Raw genomic sequence first — 22117 nt, 5'->3', positions numbered from 1 at the left:
ATCTCAACGCCCTTCAGACGGTTTGAGGCCGGGGATTTTAAGCACTGAGCCCACACGGTTGAACGAACCGTCACAGCTCGAACAGACATTGGAGTGTTCCCGAGACAACTGCTACTACGCCCCTTTACCATCACAAAAACAACAGATACTGAATTGTGAATTGAGATTTAAATGTAGATGTGTAATGTTTATTGCTGTCTATGAAAAATACATATAATAAAAAAAAGACTTACTCACAACAACTCTGGTTTTGCGTTTGTATGTAAAAAGAGATAAATGGAGATTTGAACGTCTTATTTCTTTCCTCAACACTGCTGGTGCTGCACACAGGCTTAATGTATTTATCACAGCTCGTCTACATATTTGTGCAGATTTGCCGATGGTGTGAACCCTTACAAAAATTGACCATAGTAAACCATAGTTTTCATGTTTTTTTTTAGCATGCTTCGGCATGACTTGTGCTTTTGCCAGATATTGAATAAAACTTTGCTAACACTTAATTTTAGCGTTACATCTATAAGCACTAACACATACAATGTTAATGCCTGTATAAGTAACTTGTAAGGCCTGTACTAAGCAAAATCAAAAAAAAATTTAGGCATTCGCAAATGTCTTGTTCATGCACAAAAAGGGATTAACTACTAATATAACGGTAACACTTTACTTGACGCCGGTGTCATAAGCATGTCATTACAGTGTCATAATAGTGTTATGCATGTGTCATAAACATTACGTCCATGTCATAAACATTTTATGACTGTTGGCCATAAGTGACATTTGGTTACAACAAGGTTGTCTTTGCCATAACCGAATGTCACTTAAGGCCAGCCGTCATAAAATGTTAATGACATGGACATAATGTTTATGACATATCTATGACTGTGTCATGACACTATTATGACACTGTAATGACATGCTTATGACACCGGCGTCAAGTAAAGTGTTACCAATATAACCTTAGTAAGGACCAGTAAGCCTATATTTCAATTTATTAGTAAGTAGTAAATGCCAGAAGACAATGTTTATAAGCTGCCGACACACTGTGTGAACAAACCCTGAACAGTGTGAAAACAGATGTGGAATAAGGGTGCCTATTCTAAAGTGAGGCACTGCTCAGCCCAGATGGCTTAGGGTCAATTGTGAAAGCAAGTGCACCTGTGGGCAGGTAGCCTGGAGTTGAAATGACCTGCTTCCATTGTCGCAGGGCCGGTTCTGGCTTATTTGGTGCCCTTGGTGAGTTTGAGTTCTGGCGCCTTCAATCATATTTTATCCAGTTTCTCCATGACGAGATATACAAATATGACCAGATCTAGTAACATAAAAAAAAACCCCTCTTGCTTGAGCATTCTTTAATGATCTAATCCCTTAATTATTCCTGCCCCGACACCTCCCCCCAATCAAAACCCATCCCAAACACGATTGACACACGAGGGAGTGGGAAACAACATTCACAAACAATGCATACACACACTCACACACAGGGCTGGATTAACACACAGGCTAGATATGGCTGTAGCCTAGGGGTCCCCACCTGCCAGGGGGCCCGGATCGAATAAAAGTGAAAATTTGCTCAATTGTGACAAAATGCAATATTGAAACATTCTTCCGTTGTCTTGAGTGCAGTTGGTAGACATGTTAGACAGTGTCATAATTATGATCTAGGAATTAAGTCTATGTACATTTGTTGGGAAATATGCTTTCAGGGGGGGCCTACAGCAACCTGTAGCCTAGGGGCCCCAGACCATGTTAATCCGGCCCTGCTCACACACATATGCACAAATACAGAGAAGGAATCATACGGGGAAACACACAGTCCACAGTCGGCACTCCAATATTCTGCTCCATTGTCAGTATCCTACAGCTTTGTGCTTTCTTCTACTTGCGGCCACTCCAAATGGCCTGTGTCAGATGCTGGCATTATTGTCGTTTGTTCATTGGCGTCATTGCTCGTTTGTTCCAGACTCGGTGGTGATGAGATCGCATGGCTGAACCTAAGGATGTCCCATCGCTTAGGAAGTACATCACGGAGGAATAGTTGCTCAAAGATGTACGAGAAAAACAGGACACAGACCAGCGTGAAAATCATGGCTACTGTCCGGACAGGTGCTCGCTGGATGTAAACACCATCAACTGTTTCACCACCAGGAAAATGGATGACCGCTGGGAGTCCAATGGTGGGCTCTCCACACAAACACCTCAGCAGGATACCCAGGAAATATCCCATGGCACCCCCATAACCATTGGCGACGGGGCAAAAGACGACACAGACCAGATGAGGAAAGATTACGCAGTATGCAACGTCCGCCGCCAGGATGTAAAGCCCTATGATGCTGTTGGTTAGGAAGGGCAGAGCTGTGCCGACCACACCAACCACAACAATAGAGATGCGGATCACCCACTGCATCTCTCGGTCTGAGGCCTGTGAGTGATAGGAGTGTATTTTAGTTCCACAGGGCCTGTAACCAATACACTGTACATAAGAAAATAACTGTAACTTGCTTTGGATAAACGCTTCAGCTAAGTGTAATGTCATGTAATTTAATGTAATCTGTACAAAACCTGTTTTCTGATGTTCTTGTAGATGTTAGAGCTGAACATTGACGTGGCGGAAATGAGAGAAGAGTCGGCTGAGGACATCACTGCTGCAGCCACAGCGGCGATCCCAATGACGGAGACAAATTGAGGGGTGAGATACTGCAGACAGATGGGCAGGATCCCATAGGCTTCTCCACGATCGTATGGAGAAGGGGCACCATAGTCTGTTTGATTCCAGTCTGGGGGATAACGAACAAAGAATAAGGTGTCAGAATCCAAGAGCAAACTTTTAAACTCCAAATAGTGCAGCACTCTAGTTAGTGCCATTTGAAATGAGTGTTTTAGAAGATTCCTTTATGACCCAAGTCATATCTAATTAGACAAATGTCTATTCAGACAGGGAGTCATCAAACTGCTGCCTTCCGTTTTGAATGCAGCCTCAGAATCATGAGTTTTTGGGTGATGCCTGGCACTCGTTAATTAACTTATGTGTTGTATGTTAGATTAATAAAATGTTTATTGTGCAGCAATGAAACTAGTTGTGGAATAAGTAGGCCCAATTACCCCGTCTGTGACTTTGTTGGAGAAATAGGCCCAACAAGGCCGCTTGTGCCTTGCTGACATGAAAGACAAACAGTCCAGACACGCTCCTAATACAGGAGCAGATGGTCAAGAGTGACAGCAGGGTAGGCACGTTCGCTTAAGTGTACTCTAAGCAAATAGGCCAAGTGAGGTACAGAGACACACACACACAGAGGGAAAGACAGACACACAGAAACGGTGTTGTACAAGTATTAAGAAAAAACTTATAACATGGATAGATAACAGATAGAACCTATACTGGAAAAGCTGTTGTCCTGAGACTATATGGTGTTGTCCAAGGTCCTGAAGTCTGTACGCAGTCTGATGTAGGAACACAGAAGCAGCATGCCATAGCAAGATGCTCAAGGGGCACACAGATATACATACACAGGTATACGCTACACACCACACATGCTACACACACATACCATGTCCACACACATACATGTTATTAACTGCACTACATTCATATGAAATCATGCACTGACATATGGATATCTTGATGTCTTGCCTCGGCATAAGATGGGATGCATGTACGGATGATGGAAATGTACCAACACGTGTGTCACAGACATGGAAACTTCCAATCCATAGTTAAATGTTAACCCGAGTCCATTAACGCCTTCTAATGTGATTACTTAAGACCAGAAAGTGTGCCTTGTGAGCGGGTACGCTGCAGATGTACCCCACAGAGGAGATAAGCATATAGTATATAAAGAGGCTGATCCAGGGCCAAGGGGGTTCAGTTTGTGAAAGTCCTCTGGGACGCAACTCCCTGCTGTTCTCCGGGCTGTGCCGCTCTCTCTGTTCCGGTGGTCTCCTGCAGCGCATTCACATCAGTGTACTGTACTGAGTGTATAAAGCGAATAAAGTCTTCATCAACAACGAGTAGAACGGTTTGGGCAGCATTTCTTTCTGATCTGGTCTACCTACCTTAATCTGACTGTGCCTGGGGGCTGACTTCTCCCAAGAAGAAATCCACCACAGTAGCTAGCTAGCAACAGACGAGCAGTGGACACCTACCCAGGCTCCGCCCTCGCAGTGACTCAACACCTTCGGCTCTGCTAGTGTAACGGAGGCTAACTAGCACAGAGTTGGCGTGGAACGTTGGTAAACCTCCCTCCGATAGCCTCATACAGTCTCGTGCCGTTGGGCCGAGAGACTAGTCTCTTGGCCCAGCGGTATCGTACTGTGTCTCCCATTGCCGAACCGTTGTAGTTGACGAGGTCGCACGTTCGATCCCCGAGGGGGGTGAACAGGTGCAAGATGACCTCCGTCACAGTGGTGCCGCTGACCCGGGATGGGAGTGAGGTTTAAGGGGGAGAGTGTAACGGAGGCTAACTAGCACAGAGTTGGCGTGGAACGTTGGTAAACCTCCCTCCGATAGCCTCATACAGTCTCGTGCTGTTGGGCCGAGAGACTAGTCTCTTGGCCCAGCGGTATCGTACTGTGTCTCCCATTGCCGAACCGTTGTAGTTGACGAGGTCGCACGTTCGATCCCCGAGGGGGGTGAACAGGTGCAAGATGACCTCCGTCACACTACAATTACTCAGGAACAGGGCCGCGTTAACCCTCGCCGGGGCCCGGTGCAGACGCAATCCGGGGCCCCTACACCACATTATAATGAGCCATAGCCTATTTAAAACGCATGAAACAACCCAGGCTACACGTTCTACTCCAACACAGAAAAGGGTGCGCGGAACCCCCTGCTGAGTTCACCAGTCGCAACGCAAGCCATCGGAAGGCTAGCCGGCTGACTGGGAGGAGATTCTGTGCACTACCGTTTAGCAGAGTAAACGTCGGCTCAGCTAGAACTACCAAACAGAAGCACAACCAAAAGTCTCTTATTTTTGCTACGTTGCTGCCGACCAATTTGTCGAATCGAAACCGTCGTGGGAAACACGTGTTAATTAATGTAACTTCCAATGGCCTTGGAAAGACTGGCTGTCTGCCAAAGGAAAGTAGCCTACTCAGCTGTCGCTTGACGCGAGGAAGGGGAATCCCCTTAGCAGCGAACCACAGAAAAGTGAAGCTGTCAGGAAATCCCCTCAAAATGTACCATATAGGCTACCAATTAAGAAGTCAGCGGTTTTCATCTAGATGGTGCATTACAATGCAATAGTGTGCAATCATTACAGTAGATTACGGTGCAAACTCGTAGGCCAAATGTTTAGATGTGGATGTGGATGTATCACGCAAGTTTTTTTTTTTCCCCTCCCAGATAAGAGCCACTTGCTAACTGAACAATCCGCGAGTGGTACCCAGGCATGTTTTAACTGAACACAAAGCCGAACGCAAAGATATACGCTGACAGAGCATCGACATTAGACCTATTACAATGTTTTAGGGAAATGGCCATAACATTGCTTTAGGAAAATGCGACTAGCCTATATAATTTTAGTGTTTGCTAGATTGGCTTGCCCTGTTGTTGTCAGACTGTCAGAACTTTGAGTGCTGGTTGGTGCACTTGCTACGTAGCATTATTGTGAACACTTTTTAAAAAACACCTCAGAAGTGGTCCTCGCCGCGCCATTCAAGACTTTTGTTTCGCGAATGCAGTTGGGTGCGTGATTTATTTCCCCATGTTTTAACAATAGAATAAGATAAAGTTAGGTTTGTGTGCTGTGCTCTGTTTGCTTAGCTTAGGCCTACATGATTGCACAAGTCCATGATCGCTATGCAACAATTATTACAAAAAGCGATTATAACACTGACATTACAAAAATGGATAACGTTGCCAACCTTCTCTTCAATGCGTTAATCCATGCCGGGCTGAAGTTTATCCGTACAATCTGAAGCAAGTGCTGACGCCGAGTTTCTCACATCTTTTTTAGACAATAGCCCATCATCAAACTATAAAATTATTGACCACCGTTTTCACTGGTGGCACACAACCAGAAGCATCTGACTGAAATGATAAGTTCCGACCTCCGATTCCTGCGTGCATGCAGAGGCGATTCTAGGCTCAGTAGGCCTACGGATGGCGAAATGCGTCAAAAGTACAATTGATAGTCTCAAAATATCGTTTCATATTTTCCAATCTCTCTGATCTCACGACGTCCGAGGCCCCCTCTAGTGTCGGGGCCCGGTGCTGCAGCACCGGTTGCACCATAGGATAACGCGGCCCTGCTCAGGAAAAGGGCTTGTTCAGGTAAAATCTGAGTTCCTCCTGGCAGGGGAACTCCAGCCACTTTGTCGGAAACCAATTAAATTTGAGTATCACCAACGGTCCTGGGTAGAGGTGTGCAAGGCAGTGACAAGTTTTAAGCAAATATGTTCTATTGGGACTAAGAAATGTTTGGTTTAAGCTTTGGCTCAGCCTGTTCTGCCCTGAACCAGTAGCAAACCAAGACAAGGCAAGTTTATTTGTATAGCACATTTCATACACAGGTGCAATTCAACCTGCTTCACAAAACAAACAAATGAAGAGCTCTTTTCCAAAATGAGATATATCCATTTTATAGAATGTTGGGAAATTGACATTTTTGTATTGGGCATTCCATTGAAATGCATTGCAAAATGCATTTTTATAGAGGTTTTAAAGTATGTTCTCAAAATATTTGAATGGCAAGAATTCACACATTGATGGTAGGACCTCTTAACAGTCAATTCCAATATTAAAATGCAAAAAGTCAAAAATGGTGTATATAGCGTTTTGGAAAAGAGCAAAAAGAAAGGAAACAGGGAAAAAGAAGGAAATAAATTAGAGTCAAAAAACATTAAGATAAAACACAAGGTAAAAATAAATAAATAATAATAATAATAATAATAATAAAACTAAATAAATAAAATAAACATAAAAAAAGAATTTGAGCTATAGGGAAAGCATCTAAGAACAGCTTTGTCTTGAGTCTAGATTTAAAGCTATCAATAGTGGGTGCATTTTTTACGTCATCTGGAAGCTGGTTCCAAAGCTTTGAAGCATAGAAGCTAAAGGCTGCCTCTCCACACTTTGTTTTGACTTTTGGAATCACCTGCAAATTCTTCTCCGTTGACCTTAGTGACCTGGTTGGTGCATACAGCTGAAACATATCCAGTAGATATGTGGGTGCCATGTCATGAGGTTAAGATTTAACTTCACCGTAGTAAGTTGGTCCAAATCATGGGCCGGTTGCACCTGAGTAAGTATGTTTGTACGTATTTTTTCAATCTTTCCTTTGAAAAAGGATGCAAACTCATTGCTTTTGCTGACTGACAGGAACTCAGAGGGCATTTGATTTGGGGCCCTTGCTAGCTTTTCCACAGTGCCAAACAGGACGTGTGCATTATTGATATTTCTGTTAATTATGTCAGAGAAAAAAGATTGTCTAGCTTTAGAAATTTCTTGGTTGTATTTCAAGAGTGTGTGTTTATAGATTTGGTAGTGGACTTCAAGTTCGGATTTACGCCACTGTCTTTCAGCCCTCCTGCATTCTTGCTTTAGCAATTTAACTGTGGGATTCATTCTCCAAGGTGCTTTTTGAGTTCCCACTATCCCAAGGGAGGTGGGTCAACCATGCCGTTTAAGAATGTTAGTTGTTATGCTCTTGGTCAGACCAAGTCTCGAAGGGATTTGAAAGTCATGATAATCAGGCTAGCGGATACCTGTGGATGCTGCCACTGCTCCAATGAGAACGGATGGAACTCCCAGGATGATGATCGTCACAGCTGCAGCAAAGCATGTGACCTGCGCTCTCGCTGCTGATGAGAAGGACAGGATTCTCTGATGGAGGCACTGTGCTGAAAGTCCTCCAAGGCTCTGACCAAAAAATATATTAATACATTTTTACAGTAATCCATGTTGAAATTAAAATGAATTATGTCACGAACAAAAATATATCATTGGTATGATTAACATGCAATGCTTTGACATTTTAGTTCAATCTAAGCAGAACTGTGTTGTCCAAAAAGGGACAGCGTCCCACCCAGGAGGTTATCTGACAAAGTGTCCAGGCTCGACCAACTCATGGTGCGACACACCTCAGGGTTGAGATGATTTTGCTCATAGCTTGTGATCTGAACCTTGGGCTTCTGCCTCAGATTTAGCCTGTTCATCCTGTTTTTCTAGACTTTGTTCATGCCAAAAATGTATGCTCTAATCAACACACTGTCTATGTACCACCGCAAGAAATTCATCCAGCCATTTTCCAATGTCCTGTGTCTGTATTTGTCCAATCCAAGGTGGCTGGTAGGTGTGATTGACGGCTGTGATGCTGATGTCAAGTGGGATGGGGTTCAGAAAGACAAATGGTACAAGCAGCCACTGCAGGACATAAAACATGACAGTCAATGCTTCTAATTTTCATTCTTCCTGAATTTAATGAAACCCAAATTGTCCTTATGTTATGTATCAAGTAGAAAGTAGTAAATGGGGGATGGAAGTTCCTTTTTAGACCTCCCCACCACACTGAACATGGGTTAAATGTACTTACCAATGCAGCAAAAATAAAGACCATCTGAATGACATCAGTATATGCCACAGAGTAGAAACCTCCAATGAGAGTGTAGATGATCGTTACTGCTGCAGATATGACCATAGAGTAGACGAATGGCAAATTGAGAATGGAGCTTATCGTTCCCCCTGGAAAATAATCCAGACAATATACTTGGTTAATATTTACAGGATTAGCGCAGCAAGCCAGACACCATATCGTCTGACTCTAACCAGACCCTTGTGTATTTCCGCCCAACTTCGTGAGCTCTTGTGAGGTTCTGGAAGACCTTGAGATCCGCCCTGCTCCCAATTCAAAATGTGGTAGAACCAATCAGGACATTGTAAAAATTAACATTTTTTTCCACACAATTTTGTGTACTTCACACAATTCCCAACTCCCCAACCATTGTCACTGAACTCCAAGCACAATTCCTTCTTTACGCTCAAATTTCAGTTTTGAAACACACTTTTCCCAAAACACTACACACAATTCTCTGGATTTGACATAATTTTCATTATGAAAAGTGCTGGTTATGTCATGGAACACACTACAAAATACTAAAATCAATTGCTACTGTATACTACGTGTACTTCTTCATCACATTGGCAAACTCCTTTCATACCTGTTTACAATCTGCTATCACCACCCTATCACCCCATCACCATAGTATTACACTACTATGACATTACAAAGAGCCTTTAGTAACACATTGCGATTTGGCCATTGCCATTCTGGTGACAGAACATTTATAACAAGGGCCATGTCTTACACATAATACAGAGGTGACTAATGAATCCTTCTTATTACCCAGTGCCAAAAGAGTGCAGCCAATATAAATAATATCCGTAGCGATGTTTGGGATGGTCATCAAAGTAGCCACCACTTTGCCATATTTGATCTGAAAAGGATCCATCACTGTCACATAGTTCCTCTCCCTCATATGTTTAGCGAAGACCAAACCAGCTGCAAAAGAAATAAATAAAATAATTCAAATAATAAATAAATACAAATAAAGGAAAGACCAGTAATTTGTCAAGGACAAAAGTCACAATTAGATCCTGAACTGTGAGGTTCTCTACACTGACTTTGAAAGACTGTTGTTGGACCTTGTCTCCACCAAAATTACCAGGGGTACCAAAATGGGGCCAGCGATTTTTCAGAGGTGCACATAAATTGGCAAAAGAGATCAGGTTTTTAATGTTATGAAAATATAATACACAAAAAGTTACATCATGTCATGTCATATCATGCGTTTAGAGATTAATATTTTAAGTCATTGGCTGTTCAGTACATGGGCCAGAAGGAAATCTACAGAGGCCCTGGCCCACACTGGCTCCTGTCTAGAAGCGCCCATGCTTGTCATGCTGTGGAAGCTTTTTGGTTTAAGATGATTCATACATTTAGTCAATGACGTATTTCTGACAGACTATTTTCTAACCGACAGCATATATTCAGTCATTGGTCAGAGCATGAGAAACATTCCACTATTATTCCACACATCTCATACGTAGAGTATGGATTCGGCTTTAGGCAAGATTGAGAAGAAATGTTAATGTGCCCAGACAATTCGCTTGCTATAGTTAGGGCATATCTGGGCGTGAAGGCTAAAAATAAATATTCATGTATGTAAAATAACAAATAAAATATATGATTAAATGAATGAAACATGATCCATACATAATTGCATGAAGGCAGGACAGTAAATGGAATGGTTGAATTGATATACAATATAATGGGTTTGGCATGTGTAAGTTTAAACAACGGTCATAGCGCGACCAAAAGATATCGCGCTGACTATGTCTGTCTATTCAAATATGTTCGTCCATTAGAATAAAATTCTCTATTTTTCATCTTCATTTGGGAGTGACGTTACTTGTATGGACATCAGTTGCCGACAAGTCATCACAAATCATCCAGTAGGTGGCCGTAAAACAATATATTTGTTGACAGTGTTGAAAATAAAGGGACCCTGTACCAACATGGTGATGCGCAAGGGTGGTCATGTCAATAGGCTGAACACAATGTCTACTATATGTATATCTATGAACACGAAAACAGACAACAATAATAATACGATAACATGAATGGCCATTTCTTTTTTTCTATGTCACTGGCTAAACTTACCAATTATGAATGTGGTGCTACTTTGGAGTGGCCACATTGCCCAAACAAGACCTTTTCCTGGAGTATAAACAGTTTCTGCAACTCCAAGAATGAACCCTCCTCCAACCCAGGTAGCTGTGAGAATATATAGAAAGAAAGAATGAAATATGTAGAAAGAAAATTATACCTGTACTTTTTAGTTGTTAATGGAACTTAAGACCTCAAGGACAAGGCCTTAGGGCCTGCATGACGCAGCACAAATGGGTGTGATGGGTGTCAACATTGAGGAGGGGGGAGACTCGTTTCCGGTCGGTCGGTCGGTGGCGCGTTGTTTGAATGTGGTGGATGGCGAAACTTTGGCGTTTCAAAGTGGATGGATTGCAGTGGAGCGAGAGAAGCTGCCTTGGCGTTGGGGTTGAGGTGTGATCCAGGCTTAGAAAGTAAGGTGAACCCAAAAGGTAGGATGGCAGACGGAGGAGGGGAAGAAATGGAGCAAAGCATTGAACCTGAGCAAACAAAAGATCAGAGCCAGGTTAATGACAGTCCAGCTGATACAGGTGGATGGCAGCTGCCCAAGCAGAGGAAGTCAAAGAAAAGAACCTTTTCCACTACACGAGCGTCTGAATCTGATAGTAGTAGCAATGAGGAAGGTACACCACCTCAATTGAAAGTAGTATTTAGATTCCAAACCCCGTGTACTGTCAATCCCATAAAGGCCAGCGAAGAAGTGTATAAATTGGTTGGTCAAGTTTTTGCAGTTTGGCCTTTGAAGGATGGTAATTTAATGATTGTGTGTCGGGACAAAGAGCAGCAAAACAATCTTATGAAATGCAAGATGTTTTTGGGGAAAGCGATTAAACCACAGGTATGGGAAGAGAAAGGTAAAGTCCTGGGAGTGATCTCGGGCGTTTCGACTGACATCTCTGAAGATGAAATTAAAACTAATGCTACCGGCGCACGAATTGTTAAAGTGAAACGTCTACCTATCATTAGGAATGGAGAAAAAACTGACAGTTTGTCTGTAATGTTGGTCATGGATGAAAACGAACTGCCAGACAGAATAATGATTGGGTACGTCAGTTACAGTGTTAGGCAGTATGTTCCCCCTCCAGTTAGATGCTATAAATGCCAACGATTTGGACACATTGCCGCAGTATGCAGGGCTAGTCCCCGTTGCGCCAAGTGTGGGGGAGAACACGAATATGGGAAATGTCAGGAGGGAGCTAAAATAAAGTGCTGTAACTGTGGGGGGGAACATAGCGCTGCCTACAAAGGCTGCGAGGCGCATAAAAAAGCTGTGCAGGTGCAAAACGTGAGAGCGAATGAAAAGTTGTCGTATGCTGACGCTATTAAGAAAGTAAACAGATCAAAGCCAGCCGCCCGAGTGATTTCTGCCCCCCAGCCTTCTCCGCAAACATTGCTAGGCCCACAACTCCCGAGACACAATGTTAATGAGGATACCCTGATTGTTGACAAAGGAAAATTTGTGGCATTTATTGTTGAATGTATCAATTGCTCAGCAGCAACCGACAGTAGGACACAGAAAACTCGTATAATCGTGAGGGCAGCTAAGAAATATCTTGGTATGGAAGATTTGACAATTGAAGCGATCAATGAATTATTAACAACAAAGGTGAACGAAAGTCAGCAGTCATGTGGTGGTGGTACTTGATGGTATTGTCCATACTGCAGTGGAACGCCAGAAGCTTAATAGCAAATGGTCAAGAGCTTAAGCGCTTTATTGAAAAACAGCATGATAAACCACATATTATATGCGTGCAGGAAACCTGGCTGAAACCGTTACTTGATTTTAGAATAATTGGATACACAGCTATACGTAAGGACAGAGATGCGGGAACAGGAGGGGGAGTAGCTATGTTTATTCAGCATGGTCTTAGTTATAAGATGTTAAATTTGAATGCAGAAGTGGAAGTAATTGGGACTGAAGTGTGGACTGAGGACGCAAAGTTTGAGGTGGTTAATTTTTATAACCCATGTTTGAAGCTTACGAGAGAGTTACTTGAAGGTTTTTTCAGGCGAGGGTGTAATAGACAGATTTTATGTGGGGATTTTAATGCCCATAACACATTATGGGGAGGTAATAGAACAGATGATAATGGTCAGGTTGTGGAGGAATTTATGGATGATTGTAATTTGGTGTGTATGAATGACGGAAGGGGGACGAGATTCGATGTGGCGCGTGGGGTGGAATCAGCTATAGATCTCACCATAGTGTCAGAACAAATAGCAGGATCTGCTCAGTGGGGTGTTTTTAAGAGCTCCCTAGGAAGTGATCACTTCCCTATCTGGATCAAGATAAGAGATCATAGTGTAAATCTGGAGGATACTTTGCATCCTAGATGGAATATGAGGGAGGCCAACTGGGGTTTATATAGTATGACCGCAGATGCCAAATTGATGGGGATATTGTTAAATGGTGAAGACGAGGTAGAAGAGTTGAATGAGGCAATAACAATCAAATTATGTGACGCTGCAGAGGAAGCCATAGGTATGTCTAATGGCCACAGGCAAAAGAAAATGGTACCATGGTGGACGATGGATTGCAAATTGGCGGTTAAGGATAGAAATAAAGCATTTAAGAAACTTAAGTCTAATCATTCTTTTGAAAATCTTATAGGATACAAACAAGCACAGTCTAAAGCTAGAAGGACTATTAAAGACACCAAAAAGAGATATTGGAGGGATTTTTGTGGTACTATTGGATCAGACACTAAGATAGAGGATGTATGGGGCATGATTAGGAAGATGGGTGGAATAAGGAGGGACTTTTCTCTACCAGTTCTTAAGAATGGAGAGTTTGAAGCGGTAACGAATACTGAAAAAGCGGAATTACTTGCTGAAACCTTTGTAAGAGTACATAGCTCCTGCAACCTGTCTGCTGAGGAACAAGTATGGAGGAGAAATGTGATACAAGATAATGAGGTGCTATTGGGCAGGAAGGAAGTTGGTGATAGTGCCCTTGATAAGGATTTTACTCTGTTTGAGCTGAAAAGAGCCCTTGATGGTGCGAAAAACACCTCTCCAGGCAAGGATAGAGTATGTTATAAACTGATTGAACAATTGTCTGATATGTCTAAGAGTGTGATACTTAAACTCTATAATAAGGTGTGGGAACAAGGCCGCCTACCCTCTTGTTGGAAACATTCTGTGATTGTCCCTATACCAAAACCAGGGAAGGATAAAACAGAAGCTAGGAGTTATAGACCAATAGCCTTGACATCGAATTTGTGTAAGTTAATGGAAAGGATGTTGACTAAGAGATTGGTGCATGAGATTGAGAGGAGGGGTCTTCTCTCTCCACATCAAAGTGGCTTTAGAAATGGGCGCACGACTATGGACCCAATTGTTGTGTTGGAAAATGAAATTAGAAAAGCTCAGGTGAATAAGGAAATGGTGCTGGCAGTCCTGTTCGACATAGAGAAGGCCTATGATATGTTATGGAAAGAGGGTCTTTTGTTGAAGTTGAATAAAATGGGAATTGGTGGGAAAATGTACAACTGGATTAAAGACTTTCTGAATAATAGGACCATTGAAGTGAGGGTTGGCGCAAGCAATTCTGGAACATATTGTATTGACAATGGGACTCCTCAAGGGAGCGTGTGTAGCCCTATTTTATTCAACATTATGATTAATGACGTGTTTAATAAGGTAGATCACAGGATTGATAGGGCCCTCTATGCTGATGATGGGGCCCTGTGGGTGAGGGGTAAGAGTGTTGATGGCGTACAGCGCAGGATGCAGGATGCAGTAAGTGTGGTGGAGAAATGGTCCCAAGAATGGGGCTTCCGCCTGTCTGTGGAAAAAACACAAGTCATCTGTTTTACCAAAAAACGAGTGATTCCTAATGTGAAGTTAAGACTATATGGACAGATACTCAAACAAGTGGATAACGCAAGATATTTAGGGGTATGGTTTGACGTGAAACTCACATTCAAGGCACATTTACAAAAGATAGTTGATAAATGCAAAAAGAGTGTAAATATCCTGAAATGTTTGTCTGGAAGTGACTGGGGGGCCACGGGCTCTTCTCTTAAGAGAATATACACTGCATTAATCAGACCAGCTCTTGACTATGGATGTATTGTGTACAGGTCGGCGGCTAGGACTACCCTTCTGGAACTGGACAGGGTGCAGGCTAGGGCCTTGCGCGTGTGCAGTGGCGCCTTCAAAACCTCCTCCATCCCGGCACTCCAGGTGGAGACGGGGGAAATGCCGCTGGAGCTCAGGAGGCTTCAATTGTCAAGTATGTACTGGGTTACTCTTCAGGGACATGATGACAGTCATCCCACTAAGAGAATTTTGGCAGACTGTTGGGAATATGGATATGATGTACGTAGTTTTGGGTGGGAGGGAAATCGGCAGGCGAAGCAGGTGGGGTTAGATGGTATTCTAGTATGTAAGACTTCTGTTAGGTCAGTCATTCCCCCTTGGTTTTATTGCTTCCCTCAAGTCAACTTGCAGGCTAAGGTTATTGTCAAACCTGGAGGTGTTTATCAAACAGTTCAACAATATATTGATTTGAGGTTTGGAGATACAGTCCAAATTTATACCGACGCTTCAAGGGACCAGGATGGAAAAACGGGAGTGGCAGTACACGTCCCTCAGTTTAAAGCTCAGATCAGGAAAAGGACATCAGACTTTCTTTCAATTTTCTCTGCTGAAATGGTAGCGATAATTTTAGCCCTGCAATGGGTAGAAGAAGCAAAACCAAGTTACGCTGTTGTTTGCTCAGACTCAATGTCTTCTCTAGATAGCATCCTTAGTGGAAGGTCTTCTAGTCGTCCTGATCTTTTGCAAGAAATACATCAGATACTATATAAAGTGACGCAACAGGAAATAGACGTACAGTTCTTCTGGGTTCCTGCCCACAAAGGAATCCAGGGCAATGAAATGGCAGACCAATTAGCAAAAGAAGCAACTGGTGCTGAACAAGTTGAAATGGAAATTCCTTTAAGCAGATCAGAAATGAAAGCTATACTTAAAGAAAACATAAATACACTGTGGCAGGATCGGTGGGATCAAGAAGGAAAAGGAAGACACTTGTACAGTTTACAGAAAAAGGTTGGCGTTAGGTGGGGTGGGGAACTGAAACGCAGAGAGGAGGTATGGATCACCAGGCTTAGAATTGGACATACGGCTTTGAACAGTGGGTTGCATATTGTAGGAAAACATCAGACAGGAGCCTGTATATACTGTGGAGAAAGGGAGGGAGTTGAGCATGTTCTATTACAATGTACAGAATACTCTCAGGCAAGGGAAAAGATGCAGAGGGCCATTAAGGCACCTATTTCTTTGAGCACTCTACTCAGTACACCTTATATTCAGACAGCAGCGATAATCAAATATTTAGCAGAAACTGGACTAGGCTATAGAATCTGACCTTTCTATTCTTTTTTTTCTCATTCTAATCTTTTATTTCTGTTTCTTGTTCTATATTCTAGTTATATTTCTCTCTGTCCCTGTCTCTTTCAAAGATCAAGATTTAGGTAGTCCCTAGCATAGAGGATCACACCTCAGCCCGGTTGGTGGCGGTAGTGCACTTAGTTTGCAAGCCGCCATAAAACACCACAGAAGAAGAAGAAGAAGAAGAAGAAGAACATTGAGGAGTTGCTTTCGGGCAGGGCCAGATCACCACACACGTTAGACATGCTATCCACCTTATTACACCTTACATACATCATTTGCTACATGGAAGTTTTTTTCAGTTATCATGATGGTTGTGGTATAAAATTAAGGCTATCAAACAATCTCAGGTGGCACAGGGTTTGCGTGCAGCTTGGCTAAAAAAAATGAAGCCACCTCACTGCACCATGAGTTTGAGATTCAGAATTATTGATAAAAGAGCAGAGGCACCCGCTGGACTTAGCAGGCTGCTACAGTAGATGCATTTTTTAAATATATTATTTATTGAGCAACAAGGAAAAAACAAAAGACAAACTAACACAAAACATACATCACACACCATGCATCATCCCTGAGCCTCCCACCCAGCCCACAGCTCCCTAAATTTCCCCATCCGCAGTCTGTGCATAAAGGTGATTCTCTCCATCAGGTATATGTCGTTAACTACATCAGTCCATTCTGCTATAGTGGGTAAGTCTGGTTGCAACCAATGCCTTGTATCAGTTTTCCTATCAGCAGATATACCAAATAATAAATATAGCTTAAGTGTACTTCTCTGTTTGTGTCATGGTCTCTCTCCCGGCTCCAGTTAACTAGCACTTACTGCTTTCAATTATCCCTCCTGCTTACTCTGCTTTGCTTAATTGTGACACCTGTGCTCACTCTGCTCTGCTCAATTGCTACACCTGCTCTCGCTCTCCCTCCTCATTGGCCAGTCAGCTGCACCACATTCACTCTGCAATTAACCCCTGTATTTAAAGCTCTGGTTTTCAGTTCCTCTCCGTCAGACCGTCTGCGAACATCCTTGAAAGCCGACCTGCCTTCTGTCCTCGACACCTGCTCCATCCTCTAGCCCGGTAAATCTGACCTGCCTTCTGCCATACCACAACGATTTTGATATTGCCCTGAACTGTGCTTCTGCCCCTATTAATTTGCCCTGTTGTGTGTGTGTGTGTGTGTGTGTGTGTGTGTGTGTGTGTGTGTGTGTGTGTGTGTGTGTGTGTGTGTGTGTGTGTGTGTGTGTGTGTGTGTGTGTGTGTGTGTGTGTGTGGACCCTCCACCACCGGCTTCTGTGATGCTTCTCTGCAACTGGACACACACACACATACACATACACATACACACACAGGCTCCTGGGCTCTTCCACTTCCCTTTCCCCTAAAGTAAATAAACAATCTAACGTGACGCAACTGTGGTCCTCTTCTGTCTGGTCCGTGACAGTTTGTATGGAAAGAAGTATCTCCTAGCACAAAAACGTTTCAATTGAAAAGGTATAGTTAAATCAAATATGTTTTCCATACGCTTGTTTATCTCTGATCAGAACTAGGTGATCACAGTACAGTACCAAAATATATGCCATACAGTAGATGCATTTTTAGATGCGTCCAAGCATCCTATAAGAGGGTTTGTCCGTCCGTCCATCGATCTGTCCGTCTGAAGCCGCCGCCAAAGTGCCTTTTAGAATTTCAGCTGCCGCCAGCAAATACTTTTGTAGCCCTAAGTCAAATTGAGCCATCTATTAAAATTTGGGTGAGCTATTTATGTGTTTGCCGGCTTACCCCAGAAGGCCTGGGTTTGAGTCCTGGCTTGGCAACTCTACTGACCTTCGCTACAAATCACTAAGCATAATCTATTGCTTTACTGGATTCCAGAACAAAACATTCCGCTTTAAAAAGCATTCCAGTCGTTCCATGATCCATTCTTGTTGCTGGTGATGTCACAAGAGGCAGACCCTGCACCAGATGCAGTGTGTGTATCCGCTGTCCGATCGAAATGTTTTCTGATTCCCAGATGTTTGTTCGGAATTAAATTAAAGTGTTTCATGTAAACTCTGAGGAATAATTTCAATTCTGAACTATTTAATATGAAATTATTTGTTCAGAATTAAAAACATAATGTAAATGAGGTCATTCACATCTCTCTCAGTGAAATTGTCTATTTTAAGTAACTTATTAAACATAAAGGTAAACTGTGCAAGACTTTTAGTTGTTTATTTCCAGAATTCATGCTACCCATTCACTTATGTTACTTTTTTCAAGAATACTTACCACCACCATCAAATTCTAAGCATTCATTATGACTGGGAAAATTGAACTTTTCATTCATGAAAAGGGGGATCTTCTCCATGGTCCGCCATTTTGATTTGATTTTGATTCAAAATGGCTGAAGATCTATGATCGAAACGTTGCTCCAAATATATTAAGTCTTTTGCAAGCAATGTCCAGGTCCTTTCCCGCTCCTACATCTTAGCTGCAAAACTTACTATACGTTAATCATACTAGTAAATATTAGTTCGATATATAATATTCAATATTCAATAAAAGGTCCAATTTGGCAGTATACAGCACAGTTTCAAAGAGCCGCAGAGTTGCAGTACCTCTTTTGACCATTTCCTACACAGTGTACCTTTAAGGTAGGCTATTTTATTTTCTGCCATCACCAATGTCAGGAATGTTTCAGATATTCTTTTTTTGAAGATTTTTTTGTTCTCCGCCAAGGATGTTGTGTTTTTTGTGATAGGATAGTGACAGATGGACAGAGAATGAGCGGGGAGAGAGGGGGAAGGAACGACAAGTGACCCGGGCAGGATTCAAACCCAGGTCTTCGGCGTAGCATAATTTGTTTCTGTGATTGGGGGAGGGGTGGCAACAAAATTTTTGTAACTTAGTGCAACAGAAAAGCTCATCATTTTCAGAATCTTCTTCAGAAATGTCCTGCCCAGCTATCAGACTGTTAGGCCTTCCATTTTGTTAAAAGAGAGGAGGTGCATGAAAATACTGTTGGATAAAGTATTAGAAAAAAATACACAGAAAATGACAACCATTCTATTTGCTTGTTTAAAGCTGATAGAGTTTTTGTGAGGTACAATCTGATAAAAGTGGTGGCTTTTAAGGGATGGAATGGCCTTTCAGCAAAAGTGTGTGTGTATGGGGAGAGGGATCACAGAAAAGATGCAGGAGCTCATTCAAATAGTTTATCTTTTCTCAGCTAATCAAAGTACAGTAGGCTAAGACCAAAGACGTCTTACTGGTATTTCAAAATATGAGACATGGAGATTCCCCTATTTATGCTGAGAAGTGCAAATTTTGCCAAAATCATAATGAATATGAATATAAATATTAATAATGAAACAGATAAAATGTATGAATAGTCAGCATTAGTATTGGAAATAAACTACTTAAATATGTTTCTTTTCATTTAGTACGGGAATGCGGCATTCAATTCTGGCAGCATTCTATTGTAAGACCTTGAGTGGTAATGCCAACAGTGCACAATAAATGATAAAAGAGCACAAGTCGCAGACAGCGTATCTCATATTTTGTCTTGGTATGACCTTCTCTTAGTATTTCTAAATATGTAACAATGGCGGTGGTGGGAAGACCTAGAAGCTTAATTCTCGAATGATATTGGGCAGCCGTGGTGTAATTACATTACATTTCATTTGGCAGACGCTTTTATCCAAAACGACTTGCAACGGAGAACGTACAGTAATCATAGCATACAACACTTGCAGATACAAAGTGCAAAGTTAGGTTTTTTTAATGTACATTAGCAAAGGGTTAAGTAGAGCGCACACACACACACACACACACACACACACACACACACACACACACACACACACACACACACACACACACACACACACACACACACACATAGCACAACATGCATTAAGGCTTTGCTAAGGCAGATTCACAGTTTGGCATGCACCATCACGTGGCCCAAAATGGCACCACGCCCCCAGTCACAGAAAAAAAAATCATGGCTCGCCGCAAAGTCGCGCACAGGACTGTTTTTCTGACTGGGCTCGCGTCCACCAGCAGCAACCCGGAAGTTGGCAGAAAAAGCAGATGACTAGTGCCTAGCCTAGAGAAGGGTAGCCTAGATACAGCTACTGGACTACAGAAGGAACCTTGAATTATTTTGAATACAATGTCTTGAAGCGGTTTTATCTTCTTCCTTAAATTTTGTTCAGTGAAGCACGTTGTGTTTTGGCGATCTATTTGTAAAACTCTGCCAGAACTGCAGCCAGAACAATGCTCTCACCTTGTAGGCCTAATGATTGAAGGAAGTGATGGCTGAGCATGGCATTAGGTCGCCAAAATATGAGTTGGGTACTGTTTACAATGCACAGCATCTGGTGCTTGTATTTCCATTTCCTTCACACCAAAGGACAACAATCACACATATTACAATACTTTGGTTGGCATGAAAATGTTGGTGTCCCATCAGCATTACTTACAGAATTAGGAGACTGTTGACCTTCTACTGAACTGAATGCCACATTTCCTCTGTGTCATTGTCAACATGGCCGCTGTTTAGTGCGTGCAGTGTCCACCAGTCAAGCACTGCATTTTTCCGCCATTGTTAGGGGATCATCCTGGCACTTTCAGTTCACTGGCTCAACTGAAATTTTCAGCGTGAGCACCCTAAGCACTGACAAACAGTGCCCGAAGTGCACAAGTGCGTGATTTGAGACACAGCCTATGTGTTATTGTAATAAGTCTACAGCACGTTGTGTTTGGCGATCCATTATTAGAACTAGGCTAGAGATCATCATCTGTCAGGGTCAGAACTGCAAATGTATGAGCTGAAGGATCTATGAACGGCCTGGTACTTTGAATGATGTCAATAGTAGTTCTATAGAGACAAAAGTCGCTAAATACTGGCGGGAAGTCTGAATAAGGCTTTATACCTGCCGTGAGTACTTCGCGACTCTCAGTTCTAAAACCATTAATAACATCATTGAAAGCGTCAAATCTGTAGTCACAAGGTCTGTTCCTTCAGCTCATAAGCGCCACATTTGCAGTTCTGTAGTTCATAGGCTATGTCATGTTCTAATGTTGTACTTACACCATGAGTTTACTTTTACTTTTGACATCTCTGAGCTAGGCTACTTACCAGTCATGGTGAAAACTCCCACGGCCATACCGATGGTGCGTCCCCCCAGCAACGTCACCTCGGTGACAGTCCCTGTGGTCACCTTTGCTTTGGCTCTCCTGGAGGCCCATATTCCTGTTGCCAGGACAACCGCGTAGAAGCCCAGAAGAGTGATCAAACCAGGTACGTTTAGGCCCATGGTCAGGACCGTCAAGTGATTGAGTACTCTGAATGAAAAGTTCTGCTTGGGGAGTTCCACAAAGACTTCGGCTCACCGATTTTTTTTTAGCAAGCACTTCCTGCAGATGCATGGAGAGAGGGGGTCAGTTCTTTGTCCCCACAGCCCATTTGTCCCACAGCTCATTGGTCCAACAGCCCAATGGTCCCACGGCTTATTCCTGCTGCTCCATGTCCCACATTTTAAAGAAATTATTCACATATAGGCCCTATGTTCTACAACTCCATGTTCCCACATTTCCAACTAAACTAAGAGACCATGCCTTTAGAACATAGGGCCTACATTTTAACACATTCTTAGAAATGTTTGAACATGGAGCAGAGGCATTATGCTCTGGGACCAATGGGCTGTGGGAACAATGGGCCTAAAAATAAAGTTAAAAGTCTGTGGGTGATGTGGGACCAATTGGCTGTGGAAACATAGACATGCTCCCAGAGAGAGACCTGACAGGAGATAAGGAGGGGGGTGGGGGGTGTTCAGATGAAAGGAGTTCAAAGGGGAAAATGTCCAAATAGTTGCACACATTTAGGAGACGTGAATTTACCCTGTTTTGTTGCACTGTTGATGTGCTGAAGGACTTTTTCTGGCTACCATACTGAAATTCTTTGGCTTGACATCACTTATCACATTTACCACACAGAAAATCAACACCCCCTCCTTGTGGTGTGGAACTGACAGGTACCGGACAGAATACATACAGTCATACACAATACATCAA

At 42.6% G+C, this 22117-nt stretch overlaps 1 protein-coding gene across 1 annotated transcript; it reads right to left on the bottom strand.

Moving 5' to 3' along the window:
* Positions 1–1855: 1855 nt before the first annotated feature.
* Positions 1856–21360, bottom strand: LOC134467614 (high affinity choline transporter 1-like). Its single transcript, XM_063221455.1, has 8 exons — positions 21183–21360; positions 10656–10769; positions 9339–9494; positions 8529–8677; positions 8216–8359; positions 7702–7855; positions 2560–2774; positions 1856–2419 (listed from the first exon to the last, which is right to left on the bottom strand). The coding sequence occupies exons 1-8, from the start codon at positions 21358–21360 to the stop codon at positions 1856–1858; spliced, it is 1674 nt and encodes a 557-aa protein (XP_063077525.1).
* Positions 21361–22117: the final 757 nt, after the last annotated feature.

The sequence above is a fragment of the Engraulis encrasicolus genome, chromosome 17, assembly GCF_034702125.1.
Source record: "Engraulis encrasicolus isolate BLACKSEA-1 chromosome 17, IST_EnEncr_1.0, whole genome shotgun sequence".
Classification (NCBI taxonomy): domain Eukaryota; kingdom Metazoa; phylum Chordata; class Actinopteri; order Clupeiformes; family Engraulidae; genus Engraulis; species Engraulis encrasicolus.
This window is presented reverse-complemented; position numbering and strand designations above follow the sequence as displayed.

What these genes read in the sequence shown, in the direction of transcription:
- LOC134467614 (XM_063221455.1), bottom strand. Translation starts at nt 21,360, where the DNA reads ATGGGCCTAAACGTACCTGGTTTGATCACTCTTCTGGGCTTCTACGCG. An exon ending in GGGAGTTTTCACCATGACTG is followed by an intron (nt 10,770 to 21,182) that starts GTAAGTAGCCTA and finishes ATATTCTCACAG; the next exon opens with CTACCTGGGTTGGAGGAGGG. An exon ending in CTGCACTCTTTTGGCACTGG is followed by an intron (nt 8,678 to 9,338) that starts GTAATAAGAAGG and finishes ATTATTTTCCAG; the next exon opens with GGGGAACGATAAGCTCCATT.